The sequence below is a fragment of the Lytechinus variegatus genome, chromosome 19, assembly GCF_018143015.1.
Source record: "Lytechinus variegatus isolate NC3 chromosome 19, Lvar_3.0, whole genome shotgun sequence".
NCBI lineage: Eukaryota > Metazoa > Echinodermata > Echinoidea > Temnopleuroida > Toxopneustidae > Lytechinus > Lytechinus variegatus.
The window spans coordinates 15,498,580-15,523,079 of NC_054758.1; the positions used below are offsets into that span (position 1 = coordinate 15,498,580).

The 24,500-nt window shown below is 35.6% G+C and overlaps 1 protein-coding gene across 3 annotated transcripts in view; it reads left to right on the plus strand.

The window, feature by feature from the left end:
• The window catches only part of LOC121405811, a 66,275-nt gene extending 44,779 nt beyond the window's left edge, over positions 1–21,496 (plus strand). For all 3 annotated transcript variants that reach the window (XM_041596766.1, XM_041596767.1, XM_041596768.1), the window contains 3 exons: positions 14,242–14,374; positions 15,893–16,022; positions 17,689–21,496. In XM_041596766.1, the coding sequence (XP_041452700.1) occupies positions 14,242–14,374; positions 15,893–16,022; positions 17,689–17,826 (401 nt within the window). In that variant the 3' untranslated portion in view covers positions 17,827–21,496. The remainder of the gene's footprint in view (positions 1–14,241; positions 14,375–15,892; positions 16,023–17,688) is intronic.
• The last annotated feature ends 3,004 nt before the right edge of the window (positions 21,497–24,500 follow it).

Here is a 24,500-nt window from a genome sequence, read left to right on the forward strand (position 1 = left end):
TATAACACCTGTTTGTCATATGGCGATTATTTCCTTATCCGATTTATCAGGCTATTTATTCGTCCATAATATTCAAGTGTATAAACTAAATTAACATTTTTAAAATTTAGAAGTGTAAAGGAGAGGTAAAATGCACTCACTTTAACCATTTTCACTGATAAATGTTTTTTTTTTGTAAAATGGGATAATGGGAGCCTTTCTGTGGTGGGGTTGGGGGCAAAGTGGTGTACCAAATAGTCACTATTTATGTATAGCGAACATCACGTAGTGTCTCTATGCGCTTCTGAATATATATATTTATTTTTAAAGATTAGCTACTGAATTAATTTTTCTGAATTGAGGTACATTATGAAAAACCATAGATCTATATAGGTCCATGGAATAATTAACTTTTAAGAACTGTTTTTAATTTGTCTTCTGTATCAATAATGTTTTAAGGGAATTTGGAATTTTGTTCCATAGAAAGATGTATCATCTATACCATTCACATTCTGTATTCATCGTTTTCCTATCATCTGTATCTTCCGCTTTCTCTCTGCCAGCTCCCATTTTGATTATTCGAACAAAAGCCTTCAGAAAGGTCCGCATAGCTGCATAATGACTTCATCTCATATTTCACCATGAAACCAACAAAGATCAATTTCATGTCTATTACTTTTTTTATTGGGTGCCTAATTTCAAGATTCGAATAACATTGAATATGAAAGAGGATGTGGTAAACACTAGATTTTTACTGAAATCTTTTTTTTTCACTTTGATAGATGAATGTATGACCATTCGTCAAATATTCATTTCAAATTTGTCACCTGATCATAAATCGCCAGAGCGATTTGAACAAAATTTACATCCTCTTTGATATTTCAAAGAAACGTGGGAACTTTGCACAAAAAAAAAATACACTAAAATTATTTACATACAACGACGTCACGCTCAGTCAAACTAAACGAAATCGACTCCAGACCGATCAAAGCTATTACGTTATTACCAATGACATACCATCGGTCGATTTGGAGTCGGGTATGTTGTTGTGACTAGGGCGCTATCCGGGTAGAGGGGAATCCCAAGCGGATCGGTGTGTGTAGATTTCAATGGTGGAATATAATTTGTGGGGTGTCATCCGTAAAAGCACCTTTCCAAATCAAAATTAGCCATTTTAACAACCTCTGTACACATTTATGATTTATAGTGGCCATAAACACCGTCTTAAGTAAACAATTTCCTTCGAACAAACACAAAGCACGTAATGACGCTATAAATCAATTTACACAGACACGAAATTATTTCCAATTATGATTGTCTTTCAAGAACAGGAATCAGTTAACGTGTTTTTTTTTAGAATGCGACTTCCTCAAAGGAAAACACACCATTAGGAAACACAGGGGAAAAATGAATATTAGTGTATCGTTCCTTTCCAAGGACAACACTACCGACTAGAAAGAACACGGTATATTCACAGTGTGGAACGCAATGTGAAATCACCTTCACACTGTTAGATTTGAGCATTCCCACAGTGTGAATCACATATTCACATAGTCGACCATGTGAACATGCTGTGAACAGTCATACTGTCGAGGTGTCCACAGTGTGAACACATCTCCACACTGTTGAATTTGATCATTTTAACAGTGTGAATAATATTTCCACATAGTCCACACTGTGAACACACTGTGATCACACTGCGTTACACTGTGTTCTATGTTTTATATAATCCTACGTTTTATACACAGCCTCCTTAAAGGTCAAGTCCACCTCAGAAAAATGTTGATTTGAATCAATAGAGAAAAATCAGACAAGCACAATGCTGAAAACTTCATCAAAATCGGATGTAAAATAAGAAAGTTATGACATTTCAAAGTTTCGCTTATTGTCAACAAAATAGTTATATGAACGAGCCAGTTACATCCAAATGAGAGAGTCGATGATGTCACTCACTCACTATTTCTTTTGTTTTTTATTGTTTGAATTATACAATATTTCAATTTTTTACGAATTTGACAATTAGGACCTCCTTGCCTGAAGCACAAAATGTTAAAATAATGGAATTCCACGTGTTTAGGGAGGAATGAAACTTCATTTTCCATGACAATGACGAGAAAATAAAAATATTTCATATTTCATATAATAAAATACAAAAGAAATAGTGAGTGAGTGATGTCATCAACTCTCTCATTTGGATGTAACTGGCTCGTTCATATAACTATTTTGTTGAAAATAAGCGAAACTTTAAAATGCCATAACTTTCTTATTTTACATCCGATTTTGATGAAATTTTCAGTGTTGTGCTTGTTGAATTTTTCTCTTTTTATTCAAATCAAGTTTTTGTTGGGGTGGACTTGTCCTTTAAGGGTATTTGAAATGAATTTTAAACGTTTCGCTTCTCCCTTTATCTGTTTAGACAAGATTATTGTCACATGGGTTGAAGATGAGTATTTAGGGCTTGGTGTTGCTAATTTAGCATTCCTATTATGCAATACGCTCCTAAGTGTATATGTATAGATATATACGTGCTACGCTCAGCCCAGGTGAGGTTAATGGGCAATCGGTGGAATTAATACCTTTAATGCACTGAGCGCTGCCGATGAAGTGGTAGCTCGAGCTAAAGCCGAGGTAATGATAGTTGGGATTTGTATTCTGTTTGCAAAAAGCGCTTTATACATCAAGCTTTTATCATCATTGTTGGAATCAGAAGAATAGGTCACGTACATGTACTTCACAACTAAATTCATTTATACTTGTAGAAATAATGATCTTTAGCAATTCTTTTTTTAAGAAAAAGGAAAATGAGGAAGTATGAAATTTACCTGTAGTGAGGCTATTTCCGCCTCTAATACAGTAAACAACACTTGTAATCGCCTACAGTAGCTGCCAATTCAATTAACAAATTGGGATATGCTCAGCAAATACATGCGTCAAATGCTTCTCAGTTACCAGGAACCGTTAAGATCATTGTCAATATTCCAAAATGATCGTTCAAATATACTTAAGTGTATTCTCCACATGTCCTGGCTTGTTAAGGAATGATGATAACACTTAAGATGGGATACTGTTTCCAAAACATTGACACAATAAATCAATTCAAGAATGCTTTATATGATCAAACTGCATAGGTCGGACGTTTATTTTGGAAATAATAATGATATGCAGCATTTAATGTTTCTAAGCGCTACATACTATTACCCCGGCCTTAGCACGGCTGTCCTGATCGGATGCTCGAGCATTCAAGGAATTCCTTCCTGCCGGGTACCCATTTACTGCACCTGGGTAGAGAGTGGCAAATGTAGATAAACGCCTTGCCAAAGGCGTTTATCTACATGAGCGCTGCGGTGGGATTTGAGCCCCGAACCTTGTGGTTCAAAGTCCGGAGACTTATCCACTGAGCCACAACACCTCTAGTTTGAAATGGGTTTGATGAACAGAGAAGCCTCTTTTGAAGTGATTTGAGTCGATAATATTCGCATAGCTCGGCATACAAGTCTTGGAGAAACCTTTACAAAAGATTTTTTTTTTAAACTTTCATTCATCAAAATAATTATCATAAAGCGTACAAAAAACATGCGTTAGAAGCCATTGGCAAGAGTAAAACTTGCAGAGCTACAAGCTTTGCTCCTCTGCATTTCCCTCATTTTCCTTCATTTTCCCCCTCAATTTCTTAAAAAATTACTTTGATCCTATAAAACGTATTGATTTGCACGGAGATGTATATTTTGTTGATAATGAACATTGATAAATTTGTATATGTCATTATGTTGGAAATGGAAATGAATGAATAGAATCAAACTAAAGGAAATTAGGAAATTGCAAAAAAAAAATCACTTTCAAAACCATGTCCAACTGGATAGTGACCACATTATGACGAAATTCCTTCAACAATTAATTATCATGATTATTCTTCGCATCAAATGGATTATGGACACCGTTTTAATTTCGAAATCCAAATGCGGGGGCATTATATAGGGTTGGACTATTCCAAGTAATTTAGAAATTGATATGTAACTTAATTATTAGTCTGAAACGCAAACTGGTTTAATTATTAATCCAAGGTATATAGAGTTTCAGCAATGGCAATGGGGTCATCCTGTTTTATGTATAGACTAAAACGATCTTGATTATAAGATTGGCAAACCAATTGATATAATATGCACATTTTATTTTACAGCCATTTATCTGATAAATAAAGTGGGCATACACTAAAACGATCTTGATTATAAGATTGGCAAACCAATCGATATAATATGCACATTTTATGTTACAGCCATTTATCTGATAAATAAACTACGCTCTAAAAAAAATGTATTTTTTAATTCCAAAGTTGGTTAAAATAATTATGAAGAAATTTTGAGTATAACTGTGTTTTAACCAACTGTTAGTCGGTAAGGTTGGTTAAAACAATCTGAGAGTGAATCTATGTATAATTCAAGCAACACCACCCCCTCAGTGAAAAAAAATCTAACAATAATAATCATACACGGTAGAAAAACTACTTATATTACATGAATAGACTATATACTATTTATACTTCACTTTTCTTTACACCCTTATTTGTTTCACATCAGTTAATGCCTCACTATTTACATTTTTACCCAATTAAAAGTATTAAACAATTAAAGGCGTTTGTTATTTACTTCCCTTAATCTCAGATGGAAGGTTCTAACTGTCACATGTATGTCTGCGATATGCTGTAAAATGGAGCCCTAAAAAACACACGTGCCCGAAAATCATTAAGCGCTTCAAAAACGTGCAAAGTAGACGGAAACACCATCTCATTTTCACTCCATATATAAATGTGTTGCCATTAAACTCCGCATGCTGGAAATAATATGAATTACATGATTTTTAGTCACACATAAATCTTTAAGAGTGTCTGCACAGATTTGATTTTTTTCTCTCGGTGTTTTTCTTAAATCCATCTGAACAATATTAAATACAATTACAACTAATATATAAGTTAGTGATTTCTGTTTATATGACCTTTGTAACAATAACCTATGTCTAAATGAGTCACGGTTGCATTTCGTATAAGGAAAAACCCGATCGTGAAATGCGATAGTGAAAATGTCAAGCTGATATTAACTAATTCCCATGAATAAATGGTTATTTGGACTTTGCATTTGTCATACTTTCCCAATTCTTTTGGGTTTTTCTCAAAGGAAAACAAAAAATGGCAAAACGATCAAGCAACAGATCTGCAGATAGAGAGGCGACTTTCGCTTTTGCTTTTGGTCATTTACCCGTCACTCGTGTGAAATATGCATGGGTCAGTAAACGCTGAGTTGTGTGTTGCCCTTGATTTTAATACACACCGCTGCTGGAAAGAACGCAATGTGTCACAGTGTGATTACAGTGTGTTCACATAGTGGACTGTGTAAAAATATTCACACTGTTTTAAACGATTCAACATTGTGAAGATATTTTCACTGTGGAAACCTCGACAGTGTGACTGTTCACAGATTGTTCACATGGGCTACCTATGTAGATATGTGATTCACACTGTTAAAATGCTCAAATTCAACAGTGTGGAGATATTTTCACACTGTGGACACCTCGACAGTGTGACTGTTCACAGCGTGTTCACATGGTCGACTATGTGAATATGTGATTCACACTGTTAAAATGCTCAAATTCAACAGTGTGGAGATATTTTCACACTGTGGACACCTCGACAGTGTGACTGTTCACAGTGTGTTCACATGGGCTGCTTATGTAGATATGTGATTCACACTGTTAAAATGCTCAAATTCAACAGTGTGGAGATATTTTCACACTGTGGACACCTCGACAGTGTGACTGTTCACAGCGTGTTCACATGGTCGACTATGTGAATATGTGATTCGCACCGTTGAAATGCTCAAATTTCACAGTGTGAAGGGGATTTCACATTGTTTTCCACACTGTTTAAACATGCATCTCTCTGTTTCTCTCTCCCTCCCTTTATCTATCTATCTATTAATCCATCTATCTATATTATATATCTACCTATTCTATTTATCTATCTATCTTTCCTTCTTTCTGTCTATTGATCTATTCATCTTTGTATCTTTCTATCTATCTACCTTTCTATCTATCGATCAATCTATTTGTCTATCAATCTACTTGTCTATTCTATCTATTTATTGTCTATCCTTTTATCTACCTATAATATCATTAAATGACTTACGTAAGGGGAAATGGATACTTGAATACAAATAACAAATACGACACAGAGACAAAATAAGAACACGAATACTCTCCCTATCTCTCTCCCTCTCTCTCTCTTTCATCATTTCTTTATCATCAGTACTTTACTAAAAAAATGCAACCATTTTCTAAGCCCTCTTTCATTCATTAGACTTTCATCACGTAAATCCTTGGTAGAAATGACAGATCAATTTCGATAAAATATATATATCTCGATCCATAATATTACTATTGCATGTATGTTCATTATTTGTGTTGTATATTTCTCTCTCTCTCCCTCTCTGCAAGCTTTCACGTACGACCCCGGAGAGAGTCACACACAGACATTCCTCTAACACACAGGGACGAATCGTGTGTATAACCAATAAGGCTCAACCGTGTCCGCAATTTGAGTCAAAATATCATATTAAACGTCGTTAGGCACAATTATATACACTGCTGCTTTTTGCGCGACGGTGGAGCGGCAGCGAAGTGACAGCATCTATTTTTGGATCGCGAGAGAAAGGAAAGAAGAAAAGGTGGAAGTGTATTACGTCATCAACAGCATCATCAACATCTTCTATTGTACTAAACGGAGGTTAGCATCTGCAAGATGACGAGGTCTGATGTGGCTTACCAAGCAGTGGGCAGAGGCGGAGACGATAGCGGTGGAAGCCCTGGCGGAGATGCCGAGGACAGACACAAGCCGACACAGCACAACGAAAACAATCACCATCGCAAGGAAAAGCAGGAGCTGTCGCACAGCCCGAGGGCGAAACCAAAGCGGTGTTTGGAATCAGACGACGTGATCATTGAAGAGGAGGACGACATCGACGATGAGCTTGACTCGAACAATAACGACCCGCCATCGACGTCATCTTCGAAGGGAAGGAAGGGTATGATTCGGAGGACGATGTCGTTCTTAGCCACACTGCCCAGGAAACTGTATAGCTACGTGAGAGGGGTCTTCTATACGTCGCAGCAACCTTGGTCAAAGGGTAAGTTAAGATAGGTGTCCAGGATTTATAATAGATTAAAATGAATTACTATCTATTATCATTTTATTCATTAATTTATCCACTGTATAAAATCAAAATGAAGTACATTGTACAAACACCAAAATAACTATATGAATACTTTAAAAGATGGGGATTAATCATTCGATTCAGAGCCATTAATATAATGGCGCTGTTCTTCCTAGAGGTCCGATTGCGTAGCTTCTTTTGTGAGAATATCGAAGTGTCACTCCTTTCATAGAGTGAAAAACAACTTGGTTGAATTGGGATGCGGAATGATCTTTAAAAAATTCAGATTTAAATACCTCAGAAGTTGTTATCATGTCCGGTGGAAACGCGTACAGAGAGCACTAAACCAGTCATTTTACGTCGGATTTAAATTCACAGTGTTCAACGCCAAAGCGTGTTATTACACTTATTAACACATTCGGCTGTTACACTGAACATTCTTTGGTGTTTAATATGTTCAGTCTGTAGTGGCAATTTAAACACCTTGTGTGTACCTCTAGGAACACCAACTGGTGTAAGTTTTAACACCCAAGTTTTGTCAGCTTAGGTGCTTTTTTAAGGCATGGGCCTTCAACATGCTTGATTAATTGAGATGTGAATGAGTTCTCTGCACAAGATTATTCCGCCTCGGATACCCCCCTCCCCCCATAACATCACAGTAACAAAGGTCCATTCGTTCCGCCCAATAACAATGGAGTCCCTTTCAATGTGCCATTTTAAGAATTCATCAATTCTCATGTGCTCATGTTGTTTGATAATGAGCACAAAATGCAGCGCAAAAGTAAATATTTTCACAGCTTGGTGTCGCTAATTGTCATAGTCTTTGAAACTGCAAGAAGATACATGTAGTTGATATTGAGCGAACTAGAGCCATTGGGAGCCATTTAAGGGGAACATTAAATCTGATGGGAAATAAGTGAAGAGAGAATCAGAGAAAGAGGGGGTGAGAGATATGGAATGAGATAGCTAGTGTGAGTGACAGAAAGAAAGAGAGAAAAATAAAGATAGATGGGGGTGGAGAGTCGAAGAGGGAGAAGGAAACATAATGTGTGTGTGTGTATTGTGTGAGTGCATGTGTGTGAGAGAGAGCGAGAGAGACAGAGACTGTTAATGAATGAAGTGTTAGTGATTGTATCCTTTAAACAAAATATTGAAAAGAATGCGAAAAGGCTTTCAAACACACTCAATGCGTGTGGGGGTATTACGTAACCGCATCGCGCACGCTATCTACTGAAGATCTTAAAACATTGACAAGAATGAGAAGAGGCGTTCAGAGACGCACGCACTGCGTGTGGGGATATTACGTAACCGCATCGCGCACGCTAACGAAGATCTTCACACAGTTCGTAGCTATGCAACGATAATAAGCGGCCAGGTCGACCGGACTTGGCAAACATAAAACATTCATAAATTACTTATAATTATGGTAATCTCTGCCATCTATAGTAACAATCATGCATGCTCACGATGGTTACTATATTCGAGGTTCACATGTAGAAATATTAGGCTTCTGTTTGCAAAAAAATATATATCGTTATGCGCTTGAGCAAAACAGCTACAACTCTTTGCACATGCTCAGGACAACATATTCATAATGGAGAATTATTTATGTTGTTTACAATCGGCAATTCTTGATACCAATGAATTGAATTAAGAAAACGAGTTCCCTATTCTATGAATGTGTGCACAGCATGGCAGCCTCGTCACATAATGATGACTGTCGTCACAGATAATGTTACCATTCATGTATAAGTGATGATATAGAATGAGTAATGCTCCGGTATCAGTCTAACATGCGTGAAATCGAGCATGAATGAATGGTTTTAAAGCTCACTTCCTTTTGAGGTATGCCTTCAAAATCGGTTCATTTTTAAGCCTGTCTTTTTCCATAAGCAATTAATATTTTCATACATCGTAGACCAGGTACCTTTTAACATTAAATCATGTTCAGAATCTTTGAGATAATCGTGTGATATTACGAAAGAGACGCTGTGCATAACTGCAAATAAAAAAATGCCACCGCTGGTCAATTTTAATGTTTAATCTAAATAATATCATCAACAATAATAATCATTATAATAATAATAATGATGTTACTACTACTAATAATATTTGTTATAATTATCATTATAGCAATAATAACAATAATAATAACTATAAATGTAAGAACCCAGTGCTCTCCCCTCCATCTCCACTCCTTTTGTAAAAAGCGCTTAGAGACATGCAACTTTGCTTATGTATTTTGCGCTACACAAAAACGTTTCATTATTATCATTATTATTATTGTTATTAATATTATTATTATTGCCATAACGATAATAATGATAACGATTGAAATTATAATAATAATAACAATGATGTTATTCCTGATAATGATGATATTAAATTGAAATTCCAGTAGTTGAAGTAAACACTGATTTCATGACAAAGTCTATGAAACAAGGCTTAATTGTCAGTATATCATCGAGGATCTAGATCTGGTACAGTTACATAAACTGAACTTTGTGAAATCTTGAAATCTACGCTGAAAAATGTTCAGACTAAAGAGCCCCAACACAGATAAGCGCACGTGGGACAGTGTATAATTATTGCTTCGAATGTCGGGCCCGACGCTCTACCCGAATCCTGTGCTTATTTGCTGATTTCTCAGAAATTACACAAGTTCTTCCATAATCCTTGGGCACATACGTCTTATTCATACAAACAGACACTTTGGTGGTCATTTCATTGGATTCTGTACGAACTCATTTTGATATCGTTACCAAAACTAGTATTTACCTTTAACAATTAATGAGTGAATATTTATAATCAGCCATGTCTGTCGAAGATAATGTAAAATAACCTCTGGCATAAATCAGTTCATGGGATTCAGATTACATAAATTTGAGATTGGTTTTAAATCAGTTTCATGTCCATTTTCCTGTTGCTATAAATTAAACCTTATCTTTAACAATGTGCTTAACATAAGATTGCTGAGCGATGAGTAATGCTTACGATGAGAGAATGTTGTGAGGTTGAGTTGCTCTTCGTCACGCTGTGATGTGGAGGAACAGTGGTATCAATGACTTGAATTCCTTCATCAAGAGCACGTTTAATGATGTTTGGGATAGAGGTAGTATTCGTTGATGTAGAAAAGGGGTACAGAATTGTTTCAAGACAGTGATAGTGGAAATAGTAGTATGGTGATGGTAGTAGCAGTAGCAGCAACGGCAATGGTAGTATCAGTCTTTAGATGTGGTAGTGTTAATAAAAATATAGATAGTAGTAGAAGTAGTAGTGGTAGTAGCAGTAGTAGTAGTAATAGTAGTAGTAGTAGTAGTAGTAGTAGTAGTAGTAGTAGTAGTAGTAGTAGTAGTAGTAGTAGTAGTGGTATACCCAGTTGTGTGTCCGGACGATCAATATTAGAAAGTCATTTTGAAAAATTTACAAGCGAAGTTTCATAATTGTTTAGTACAAAATATTAGGAAATATTACAGAGAACAAAATAGAAGATGATTACAACTATTGAATTCGTATTTTTAGTGTAATCCAAAGACAAAAAAGAAGGCTTCAAAATATAAAGTGACCGGACACCCGACCCTCCATCCTAGTAGTAGTAGTAGTAGTAGTAGTAGTAGTAGTAGTAGTAGTAGTAGTAGTAGTAGTAGTAGTAGTAGTAGTAGTAGTAAGTAGTAGTAGTAGTAGTAGTAGAAGTATTACAAGAATTATCATTATGTAGAAGTATTTGTTTTGATAATGTTATGATAATGGTATTTTGATTATTTCATTATTCACATCTTTCGTCATCTGAAACTAATATAAAAATGTTTTAGCCCATCCCAAATTTAAAGGTATAGTCTTTTCTCTTTTTGATTATTAGAGGTTTTGTGTTCAGTTTCTCCAATCCCTCCTCCACCAACAACTCCCCCACCCCCCCCCCCCCCCTTGCTCGTGCACCTCCCGTACCGTACCATTCACCCCTCCCATTTTTATTTTCGGTATAGAGAAGGTGTCGCCAGTGGTTTTCCCTCTCGTCACTTAGCAACGACATGCTCTTGAAAAATCAATACACATGTGGGGATCTTCACCGTGATTCGAGCGAAAATCCTATGCAGTAGAGATAACATCTATGATTTTCCATATTTCATTATACGACTTCGTGCATGTGCTTTCGATTTTGTGCGATGAATGATAGTATAATACGCCTTCTGCTATTTCTATCCATCCCCATTTCTCTTCCCCTCTTTACTCCATCCCCTCCCTCTCTCTTTCTCCTTTTCTTCTTCTTCCTCTTCTTCTTTTTCTACTTCTTCTTCTTTTACTTCTTCCTTTCTTCTTCTTTTTCTTCTTCGTCTTCTTCTTCGTCGTCTTCTTTTTCTTCCTCTATTTCAGCTTTCTCTACCAACTTTTTTCTCTCTCCCTTCTTTCTCTCTCTCCCCTCCCCGTCTCTACTCCTTTCTCTATCCCCTCTCTTTTCTTCTCTAGTTCCCTCTCTTTCTGTCTGTCTCCCTCTCTCTTTAATACACTTAATTTCAGTCATTATGATAATGGGTCATTTATAGGCCCGAATTTGACGCATTAATATCGTGTTTTGTGTTTTTTTCGTAACTGGCGAGGTGAATAATCACAAAATAAATTTAATAAGGTCATTTACACAATAGATTAATTCACACCTCTTTTGAGATTAAAGTGCCTGGAAGCGAATCCTCTATCGAAAAAAACCCGCGTATTGCATGCTATGGGATTAGAGGGTTAGCTCAATTTGATTGGAAAGAATATTGAGAAACCGTAAACATATTAAGTAGGGAAGATTCTCTTCTTGAATTAATAAGAATGATATATTTTCTGATAATTTAAAACCGTGATTACACTCTCCACTCTAAGGAGGTTGGGATGGGGTTCAAGTTTGCGCTTTAAACATGTTAAATGGGTCTACATTATTTTAGTTATCATCATTAATCATATTCATCATCTTCTCTTTCATCAACATCATCATCGCCATCTTCATCCATAATCATCTTGACCACAATCATATTCACCATTTCCATCATCATCATCATGACTGCACCTTCTTTATCTTCCTCATCTTGACACCGTCATAATCACCATTTCCATCCTCATCATCGTCGTCATCATCATCGTCATCATCATCATCATCGTCACCATCATTATCATCATCGTCATCATCCTCACCATCATCATCACCATCATCACCATCATCATCACCATCATCATCATCATTATTATCATCATCATCATCACCATCATCATCGTCACCATCATTATCATCATCATCATTATCATAATCATCATCACCATCATCATCAACATCATCATCATTATCATCATCACCATCATCATCAACATCATCATCATTATTATCATCATCATCATCATCATCATCATCATCATCATCATCATCATCATCAGGGCTGTATTTTGGTAGCAAGATTGCGCCAAAAGTGAAAAGGGGCAAAAATGCTGCACCTTTTGAGTCCTCTTTGCACATAAAAGTTGTCGAATTGCACATCTAAAGTGTACAAATCTGTGTGTCTAATTTTTATCTAAATGGTAAAAGTGCCAAAAAGAGTGTTCGGGTCCAACGTTTCAGCAAAAGAAAGATCGCTCCAAGCGTTGCAGCATTATTATGTAGGGTTGTGTAACTTTTAACTTAAGGGTATTCAGAGTTCGGGTTTTTATTTATTCACTATGGGTTAATTGCTTGCATTCATTTGGGGAAATTGACTCTTTATCGATTTGAATGTATTCAAATTGTAATTTTTTTCATGAAGTCAAATTTATTGCATATCGTTAATACCTGGGAGCAATGATATGAATAATAAGGTCTACATAAAGGGCTCGTAAAATGTAAAGATTAGGCAAACGATTAAATGCAGGTATATGTAGCTCTGTTTTATTCTACATGTATTCAGATTTTAACTTTAAATTATTCTATTAAATGCAGTATTATTTCAAGCAATTGCTTTTCGAAATGCAGCTCAGAATGGTCATGTATTTGAAATTAAAAGACAATTTCAATTTGGTATACCAACATCAATATACATATGTGAACAATGTTCGTATATTCGCAGGCCTACAAACAAACTGGCTCTGTCACGTATCATAAATTCATACATCACATCTTGTTATTTACCGGAGAAAAATCCAAGTTACCATGGCAACGAAACCTATTATTGACAGCAATCGCGACAGCCGTTCATAGCATTTTTCCATGTATGAACTATTTGCATTTCTTTTAAGAGAAATCTACCCTGACATAAAATTTGTTTTACTGTAATGATAATAGAGAAACTGTGAGTGAATTTCGATCTGAAAAGAAATGAGTTGTACAAATGTTTAGAAGTTTAATACCTTGTCGCCTTATGCGAAAAAAAAAATCAACAATACAAAGTCCATGAAATGACATTTTTATGATGATGATGATGATGAAGATGATGATGATGATGATGATTGCGATGATTATGATGGTGATGATGATGATGATGACTGATGATGATGATGGTGATCATGATCATGAGTGGTGGTGGTGATGATGATGAAAATGACGATGATGATGATGATGATGATGACGACGACGATGATTATCATAATGATGATTGGTGATGATGATGATGATAATGATGATGATCATCATCATCATAATCATGATCGTGAGTGGTGGTGGTGGTGAAAATGATGATGATAAGCATAAAGATGACGAGGAGGAGGAGTATGATGATGACAATGAAGGTTCATCTTGATTAGGATGACAACATGAAATATATCATTGTTGTTACATTCTGCACCTTATCCATGCCTCCTTTAGTTTTCGCATGTACAGGAATCAGAATGTCATCATTTTGAATGAAATCTATTTTTCTTTATTTATTCTTATCATTTTGGTTTTGCTTGATATAATATCCTGAACGCATGTAAGTGCAAATGTATGATTTCGACAATTATCAAATGTTTTGTGTGTCACTTAAAAACATTTTATGTTTTATGACTTTATTTTTGCCATGAATTATTAGCTCTAATCATTATTAATAAGATCTGTGTCTGTTTGGTTTATTCTGTTGGTCAGTTGGTCACGACCATGAAAGCGAGGACAGCGATTGGTCATCGAGCGAGGACGGTGTGACGTCACGACTGAACAAAGCGAGGCAGGAAAGAAGATCGGCTGGGAAATCAAGGGATAGACATAAGCCAAAACAAAAGTAAGTTGTTTCCTTATCATCTCTTCTTCCTTTTGCTCATGATTTCATAATCTCTCCCATCTGTTTTAGCTTTATATTCCCCTTACTGTCACGACGCAATCATGATCACAAAAATTATCATCAAGATGATCATTATCATTTTTCATCATCATCATAGTCATCATCATTGTGCATCATCATCACCCTCATATCTCCTCCTACAATGTCCCCCCGCCATCATCACCATCATCATAACCATCATCATCACCATCATCATCTTCATCATCATCATCACCACCATCATCATCATCACCGTCATCACCATCATCATCATCAACATCACCATTATCATCATCGTCATCATTATCATTATCATCATCACCATCATCATCACCATCATCATCATCATCATCACCATTATCACCATCATCATCACCATCATCATCATCACCATCATCATCATCACCATCATCATCATCACCATCATCATCACTATCATTATCATCACCATCAACACCATCATCATCATCACCATCATTATCACCATCATCATCATCCCCATCATCATAATCATCATCATCACCATCATCATCACCATCATTCCCACCATCACCACTTTTACCACACTAAGCAACATTTTTGTCATCACAATTTTTTTAATCATTTCCATCATTATAAAAACAAAAATCACAATCATCTCTATCATCATCGCTGTCGTGATCGCCATCGTCATCGTCCCCATCACCACTATTCTCAGAATCATCACTATCGCCTTCATCACGGTCACGACGGTCATCGTCATCCTCATCATATCGATGTCGTAATTCTCATCTTAAATTTTTTTTCTATTCGTTAATCATGAACCATGAAATGTATAACATTTTCCGTTCATAGTCACAAACTCACAACCATTTAGTCCTCCTATTATTGGACGGAAAACCTGAAGACACTTTTTTTTCACACGTCCGTGGGGATAATTATTGTTTGCACCTGCGCCCTCTGTCGTGCGTGAGTGTCCCAATGTCATTTTGATCATGTTTAATGGATGACGAGCATGACATTGATGTACATGTGTGTGCTTGGCAGATGTTGGCACTGTACCCCCCCCCCCCCCACACAATAACATTCCTTGGCACCTATGTGTAAATGTTTGAATTGGGCAGATGAAATGACTATCCACTATTAGAGACACGTTTAATTATCTATTTATTTATTCATTTACTATGTAATATAGTATTTTCATTTGTTTGTTGTTTTGGGCATTTTGTTTCTATTTATTCATTTGTTTATTCATTCATTCATTCATTCTTTATTCATTCATTCAGTCAATTTTATTTATTCGGTTATTTATCTATTTTTGCAATGAAACTATTTATCCATCTATTCATTTACTCCTTTATCAGAATGTATATGTTCATATATACAAGAACAAAATATCATGATACCTGTTTAAATCGTATTTCACAATACAACTCAACATGAATATCACGTTCTAATTCGAATTGATATATCTTTTCTTCACCCATCTACCAATACCAGGGCGACCCCTCCTCCTATTGCGCCGAAACCGAAGAAAAGAAACAACCCGAGTCCTAGCGGATCCAGCAATCCGCCATCATCACCGGATACTACATCGCCGGATACCACACCGGAAATCTCATTTGATGACGTAAGTTTTCCCTGGTTTTGTTGAGTAAAAGTAGGGACTTTACGATACACGTCGGGAATTGCCCCCAAAGCTGCTAAAAACTCTTATAGGATTAAATGGAACAAAACTGATGAAATAAAATGATTTTCCTTCTACCCACATGACAAGTATACATCTCCGTTTTCCTTTTTTCACGGGTTATTCAAATAACTTCTCGTGTGTGGGAAAATGTTCACTATAAATAAATGAAAGTATCGAATATGTCTTAGGGTTCAACGTAAAAGTTGTTAACCATAATATTTCAAGAATGTGACCTTAGTATTTTTATTGTTTCTTAACTATTATCTTAAGGATCCCACTATTTTTTTTATCTATCTTTCTCTCTGCATTTCGTATGTATATTTATTTATATGTTGGATTTGCTACTTTGTGTTTTGCTGTAATTGTCCACATTAGTGTTTGTTTTGTAAAATTGAAAATGATCCAATATGTGTGGATTTTGATCATTAAATTTTGAAGCTTGAAACTATATAAATTGAAAAGCAGAAACGGAGACTGGGCACATCTGGCCCGTACCCCCCCCCCCCCTTTGAGAGCCATAGTCAATATTTTTAATGTGAATATGCCGTTCTTACACAAGTGCGCCCCCTCCCCTTTGAAAGTTTCAGCATATATTTTTGGATGGGGATGTGTCAGTCAGTCATACACAAGTGTGAACCTTTTTTTCCCCTTTTTTTTTGCTCATCAAATTTTCTTGAAACAAAAAAGAAAATTACCTTAAGTTTTTGGTGAAAACTTCTTTTTTGCTTGTTAAAATTTGCCTCCCCCCCTTCGGAATATCCAGGATCCATCCCCTGATATATGGATGGATAAAATGAATGATGAGATGGCTGAATGGAGAAATTACACTGTAAAAACTGCGGTGTAAAAACTGACACCAATTGGTGTTAATAGAGGACCACACCCTGAGGTACGTGTTAAAATTACACCCTAGAGATTAAACATAACACCAAAGAGTGTAAATGTAACAACAAAAGGTGTTGTAATAACACCTATAGGTGTAAAACTAACACCACCAATTTAACACCGGTGTAAAATAACTGAGGTGGTCCTCTTTGTACACCGGTTAACACCACAGTTTTGCTGTGTATAGATAGATTGATAAATGACTATGACATTGTATACGGATCAATGAATACATGAGTTAATCAGTCATTAAATGTAGGCCTGTATAATAATTTCACAAAAAATAGATTAATAATCAATCAGACTATTCAATGGAAATGAATTCCTTGGCGATGAGAATCAAAATGTAAGCGATGCATTTAATCAGGTTTGCTTAAGAACACATCAAAATTGTAGTGTTAACCGGTGTACATAGAGGACCACACCAGTTATTTCACACCGGTGTTAAATTGGTGGTGTTAGTTTTACACCTATAGGTGTTATTACAACAACTTTTGTTGTTACATTTACACTCTCTTGTGTTATGTTCAATCTCTAGGGTGTAATTTTAACACCTCAGGGTGTGGTCCTTATTAACACCAATTGGTGTCAGTTTTAACACCGCAGTTTTTACAGTGAATTATTGGCTATATTCAAAACGTTTAAATAGGCCATATTATTATTTAGGTGTAGGCTTATTTACAAATTTATCTTCTTACTTCCTTTTCTTATAATTCTTTAGATTGTTGTTGAACCGCCGCAGTTGAAAATATACAAGCGGATACAAGGACCGCCGGGAAGGAGGAAACCGCAGCGGTTCTCGAACCAGTCCGAAGTCCGACAATCCGAACTGCAGAGGGAGTCCGATCTGTGGCGATGACGCTATGATCACGTGATGCCGTATAGAAGCGGAGAAAATTGACTTCTTTCGTTTGGAATAAGATTACATTTTGCCTTGTTTTGAAGACGAAAAAAAAATATCGGGCGTTGTAGTACGTGTTGAAAGCTGTCACACTGCTTGGAATTAGTTTGTCACGTGGAACCACGTCATAATTCGCGGTGCTTTTTGCTGAACAGTGCTTACCTTGCAATAATTTGCAAAACGTACAGATGACTATGAAGAGTAAATACTGTAGAAAAGTTCGATCTATTTTATATGTTTTGCTCGTATCAATGCTTCACTAACGGATTATTGCCTTTGAATATTGAAAGAAAATATATTATTTTCATAAATACATATTATAGCCTATGCGCAACGATGCCTTTGAAGAATATATAATAGGAGCTGTTTTTTATGTTAAGGATTTTCTAAACCGTAAATCACCGATTGAACCATTGATTAGTTACTACTGCCTTGTAATTTCTTTGACAAATTGCATTTTATTCTTGTTCTTACTCTTTAAAGATGCCAACTTCACATAATATTTCATAGGAAATTTTGCATGTATCACTTCAGTTTACGTAAGATTATATTAACAATATAGAAACAAATCAAGATTTGTTGGGGTTTTTTGCAGTGAATAGAAACAGATAAATGGTTTCTTTTCTGCATGAAAATTATGTCTTTTTTCTGTTATCATTCCACAATGAAGTGGTAATGTACCTTTTCACCTTTATCTTATGGCAATTATTTGATTGCTACAGTCAGCAGTTACTCGAAAGGTGATCATTAACCATAGCTATAGAAGTAACTGTAGAGCCAGGAAGCTAACCGAAGGATTAGAACCGGTTAGGCGAACCGACGAAATCCAAACCTACATAATTAAACATAATGAAAACCAATATTTATATTGCTTAGATAGATGGCAACTAAGACCAGAGTAAGAAGAATGTATAAATGTTATTGTAGAGCCGAAAATGAAACCGAATAACGCAAAAGGAAATCCATGTAATAAAAACCGACGTAGCTGAACCGGTAAAATCAAAATCGTTATCATTAACTCTGTATAACCGGGAAATACTGACGGAAGGAAAACCGGTGAAAAAATGCGATGTAATCAATACCGATATAAGTGAACCGATAAATATACTAAGCAAAATCCAGTAGGCAAACGGATTTAAGAAGGTGATGGTCATCTGAGTCAATTAAGTAACCGAAGGGGTGGTAACTAACGAAGAAAACCGAAGAAATCGAAACCGAATCGATAACACCATTGATAGCATCAATGTAGGCAAACGGATCGGTTAAGAGTTTTGGGCACCGGAGCCGAGTAAGAAACCGAAGTGGGCAACCTGGTGATTGAAACGGGTAATTGAAGTGATGTCGGACACAATCCGGGTCATGCCGTGGACAAAGTACTTTGAAAATGATGCATGGAGTGGCCACTACGATGAAGGTAGTTTGTCGGGGGCGAAAACCGATTATGAGAAACCGACGGATGAAACTCTCGGATCCATCCAGATTCCTTACGATGCCGCATTCCATGATCTTGGTGTCCGTGACATTATTCAGATAGAATACCATCGGATCGGTCCATGGTTTAGTGAACAGCAGGGAGCAATGCAATACAGATTTACTTTGAGTCCCTCCGCTGCCGCACACCATGATGGTGATATCCTCCATCTGGCCATGGTTCATTGGTGACAGAAGGTGCTGATGCAACCCAGGTCCATCTACAGTCGCTATCGTCGGTTCAGTCCATGCATGGTTCAGTTAACAGGTAGCAATGCAACCCAAAACCATCCCTACGCTGCCGCACTACGCGATGGTGGTTTCCATGACTTTATTCTGACAGGACATCGTCGGATCTGTCCATGGTTCAGTGAACAGGTATCGAGCAATGCAACCCGGATCTGTCTCCATTCCCTACGGTACCGCACCCCATGTTAATGGTATCCAAGATATCATTACGATAAGAATATACCATCAGACCTGTCCATGGTTCAGTGAACAGAATGTGACCATGCCAACTCATTTAAAGTCCCAACGCTACCGCACTCCGGAACGGTGGTTCCACGGCATTATTACGACAGAAAGTCGTCGGATCTCTGTCCACTGCTCAGCGTTGGCAGAACGCAAGGTGGCAAAGCAACCCAGATCCAGTGTGAAGGGGTCCGAGATCATCATTGCGAGACATCGAGTGGGCCTGTTAATCGATTCAGTTCTGTCCCTGTCAAGGAATGCCCGTGCTATTTGGTAACAGTCCGAACATCCAACCCACACAGCGGAAAAGAAATTTATTTCAATAATGTGATGAATTTGTTTTACGTTAAATTGATCTGCATTCACTGAAGGTGGGCGAATATCCCTGGGGTTGGGCGATAAAGGAATAGTGCACCAATTCGACGAACGTGTAACTTTTATACCCGTAATTTCAATTTGGACCTCTACAAAATATAAGTGGATGCGTAATAAGTTTTGAAGTAGACCGAAAAAATCCTTACTTTATTTTATGTAATGTGTTATTAAGAATTATCTTTAATTATGTATCTGTGCACTTTAATATTTATATACTATGTAACTTCTTTACTTTATTCATTGTTTTTACGTACGCATTTAAATCTATATTCTCTTTTGGTATCAATAATTGACGAGATTCATTCTTATATTTTCATGAAATTTGTTACTTTGCTTAACAAGAAACATCCAAGGTGCTTAAGGAGGTGTAGCTCTGTTATCGTAGCAATTGCTTGTGTCTCATTTGAATATTTTGCTGATTTACCCCTCCTTGCATTGATAGTCCGGTGTTTGATGGTCTGTTGTTATCGGTTACAAGTTTCGTTGTGGATTATTATTTTCGCCAGTGTGTGGGTTTAGTGACTAATGTTTGGCTTGTGCCACAAAGTAATGCAGTTCTCATATAGTGTAATATTATTTTCGTTGTGAATTTATTTATTGTTTTCATTGACTTGTGCCACAAATTCAGATTTCATATACTTTAATAATAGATCGTTCATAATTATCAATGGTCAATTTAACAATATTGAAGTAATGTTAGCATTGTGTCTTACGTGATGTGACTTAAGTACTTGTGGTATTATAGAGGATGGCGAGCTTTTGCCATAATTGCGCTACTAAAGGGGATTTTAAATTGATACTCTGGGCTGAAAACTATGATTTGAATAAGCTAAATAAAATAGGACAAACTAAATACTGACAATTTCATCAAAATCCTACAAGGAATAACAAAGTAATGACATCTTAAATTTTACCTTTTTAGGCCTACAATTAAACAGTTTTTTGCCCATCTCCATGAAAGATGTATTGCTGCAACCTATCCTATTTCTAAGAAAGGGGATACACAATCACATTATATATGAAACTATGAAATAACTATGATTCCATTTATAAATAACATAAAAAGATTGAAAGTAGAGACATCTGTGACGGTAACTGTTCCACAAAATATTGTCAAACACTAATAGCATGAATAAAGTTTCATGCCTTCGTTATTGATTATCAGAATTTGATTTTCGAAATTCTTAGCGTTTTTCTCGGTTAATTATTCGATTTATGAGATCTCATTATTTCTACCCCAAGTGCCCTGTGGATGAGGACCTCCGACTTGCTCCCAATAATCGTAAGAGGGCGACATTCATGGAATTGTGTTGTAGTTTGGAAATTGTTACCTAATTGCTAAGAAAGCAGGAGTGCTTGTAAGCAAGCAATCAACCAGGACCTGGTTTAATTTCGAAGCCACCTCTACAGATTAGCTTATCATGCCTATTGTGTATCTGCGAGGAAAAAATATTCCGTTTGTACAATCACAATATTTATGTTAAAGGTATTCTTTAACTTTGTGAGCAGCCGATTTAAAAAAATCTCAAATCAAGATGAAGCATGTGTACAAGTGCATGTATTACAACTAATAAACCCTGAAAACAACCATTATTGAGAATGAAAAGCTAAAACTACTAGGCAAACCCTGATTTTGTCAATAGGCGTCTTATAGACGCCTAAATAGTACATAAAAGTGCATGGGATGAAATTAAGATAGTATTTCCGATCACTTTATATTTCAATTTTTGAAGCACTAAATAATTATGTTCGAACGCATTTTTTTTCTAGAATTCATTTTTGTAACATATCACAGCCACAGGTGACAGGTGTGACCTCCTAGCTCAGAATTTTTTAAAGTCAAACCAATGTTAACCGATCACTTTGATGTGAATTATTCACCACATAATGCAAATTTCATTTAGAGCGAAAGTCTGATCGACCAAGAAATAGGGAAGTTCAAAAATACATATTTTTTTAAATAGTATAATACGCCATATCTCGTTGCAAAGCCACATTGCAAATAAATTCCAGCTTACAATTTTGATTGCAATACGTTTTCTTTCCTTTAGGGGACAAAGTCCCCCCCCCTTTAAAAAAAAGATTTTCCGAAAATATTTGCCCCTCCCAACCTGTTGTACATGTACACAGTAAAAACGCTGTTTAAGATTTTATACAACGTTGTTTACTATATAAATCTTACAGTAGTTGTTTAACAGCTTAAACAATCATGTTTGATTCATTGAAGATTAGATATTATTAAAACTTAAACTTTGTTGTTTAAGATTTTAAACACTTGTTTAAACTGTTTAAACAGTTACTGTAAGGTTCATATAGTAAACAGCGTTGTATAAAAAAATTAAATAGCGTTTTTACTGTGTATGCCACTGCTCTCATATCAATTAAATTTCATTGTGGGTTTTTTTTGTGTGTATAATTAATACTATCATTATAATGATAGTATTTATTATACCTGACTAAAATACACATTCAATCTTTATTAATTGACACCATTTATTTCAAAATCTTCAGATATGTAAGCAAAGTGCTTGTGGTGAATATGGTTCTGGGCGTGGTATGATGCTGCTGATGCTGATGAAGACGACGACGACGATGATGATGTTGGTGATGAGGACAATGGTGATGATTATGACGAAGACGATGCTGTTGATGTTGCTAATGTAATGATATTAATACTATGAAGATTATGATCATGATGACGACGACGACGACGATGATGATGATGGTGATGATGATGATGATGATGATGATGGTGATAATGATGATGACCATTTACATGTATATTTATATATAGGCCTACAGATATAAGACGGTTGTACAGTATAAAGCTTCTTTGCTCATGTTTTTTCGGTCCATCTACTAACGTGAAGCACATGTATTATGTATAATGTTATCACCATGCCTTGTTGTTGTTGTTTTATTTTTTGGGGGAATGTTTTCTTTTTGTATAACTTTTAGTAATTTTTGCCTTCAAATTATTGTGATTATCATTAGGTATTTATATATTACGTAAGATTTGTGAAAGATACTTTGTTAATACATTCTAATATTTTATGTCAATAACAAAATTAAATGTAATAAATTTAATAATGATACTATAATTAATTTGGTGTCCGGTCAATTTTGTCAACTTGTGCCATTAAATAAAACACTAGTTGAGTTATAGGGGAATCCAATCTAAGTAAAACGTTGTTCTGGAGGGGATAAAGAGAAAACGTCTCGACCAACTGGTACATGTACATTGATTGAATGGTTTATTTATTTCAACACTCACTGAAAATCGCAGCCAAAGGCTGAATTACATTCAGTTGACATATGGTTTATATACAGACATTTTAAAAATATACAAATTGGAACAAAATAGCCAAATATCAAAATTGTTCTACAAAATAATTATACATATATGAAATAAATTGAAATACTCAGCATATGAGAAGAAAGCCTCAGAGAAAGAATAAAGTACATAGGAAAACATGTTAGAACGAAAGACGGAATGAAAAAGAGGAAGACAGGGAGACAGGAACAAAGTTAATAAGTTTGGGTATTTAACAAACATGGAAAAAAAACCCATCGGTAATAGTATTTATAATGCAACAAATGGAAAACAGAGGAAGAAACAAATTATATTGGAATACGTGTTTTAAGCCAGTGCAACTAACGTAATTCGGAAGATTTCAACGATAACGAAAAATAACACCTTGAAGTATGAAATTATCCAGGTAGGTATGATTTGTCATAAAGAAATTATTTTTTTTTCCATAAAGGGCTATTTGGATTAAAAAAAGAGGTGCCTGAGTTGTTTACTTAATAAAGCGTATAGAGAACAGAGTTCTTGAGTTCTTTAAAATAAGTGTTTGTATTTACCTATGTATAAATCAAAACATGAACTCCTATCATTAAGTACTAGTAGTCATTTCAATTGTAGTTTTTGTTACAAATCTCTTATCTCTTGTAACCTCGTGCTCCCCCCGTTATTCTATCTATTTGTCTATCTATCTATTTATTTTTTTATACATAATTTTTTTTTATTCTTCTGTTAATAGTTTTTAACCACATATGTATCCCTGTATAACCTTAGTACAACCTATTTTTTTATCAACCAGTTTAGCTAGAATCAAGTTTTTCTTTATAACGTATTGTTTCAATACTGAGAGACCGTATAACAAGCCTGGCTTCCAAAGGTCTCCTCGTCTTCCTTGTCTTTATATTATTTTCCTTTAATTATCGATATTTGTTGCTTTTAAACGTTTTTGACACATGCGTTAGCATATAATGTATCTTGTTATATGTTATATTTCATATTTATTTTCAAATTA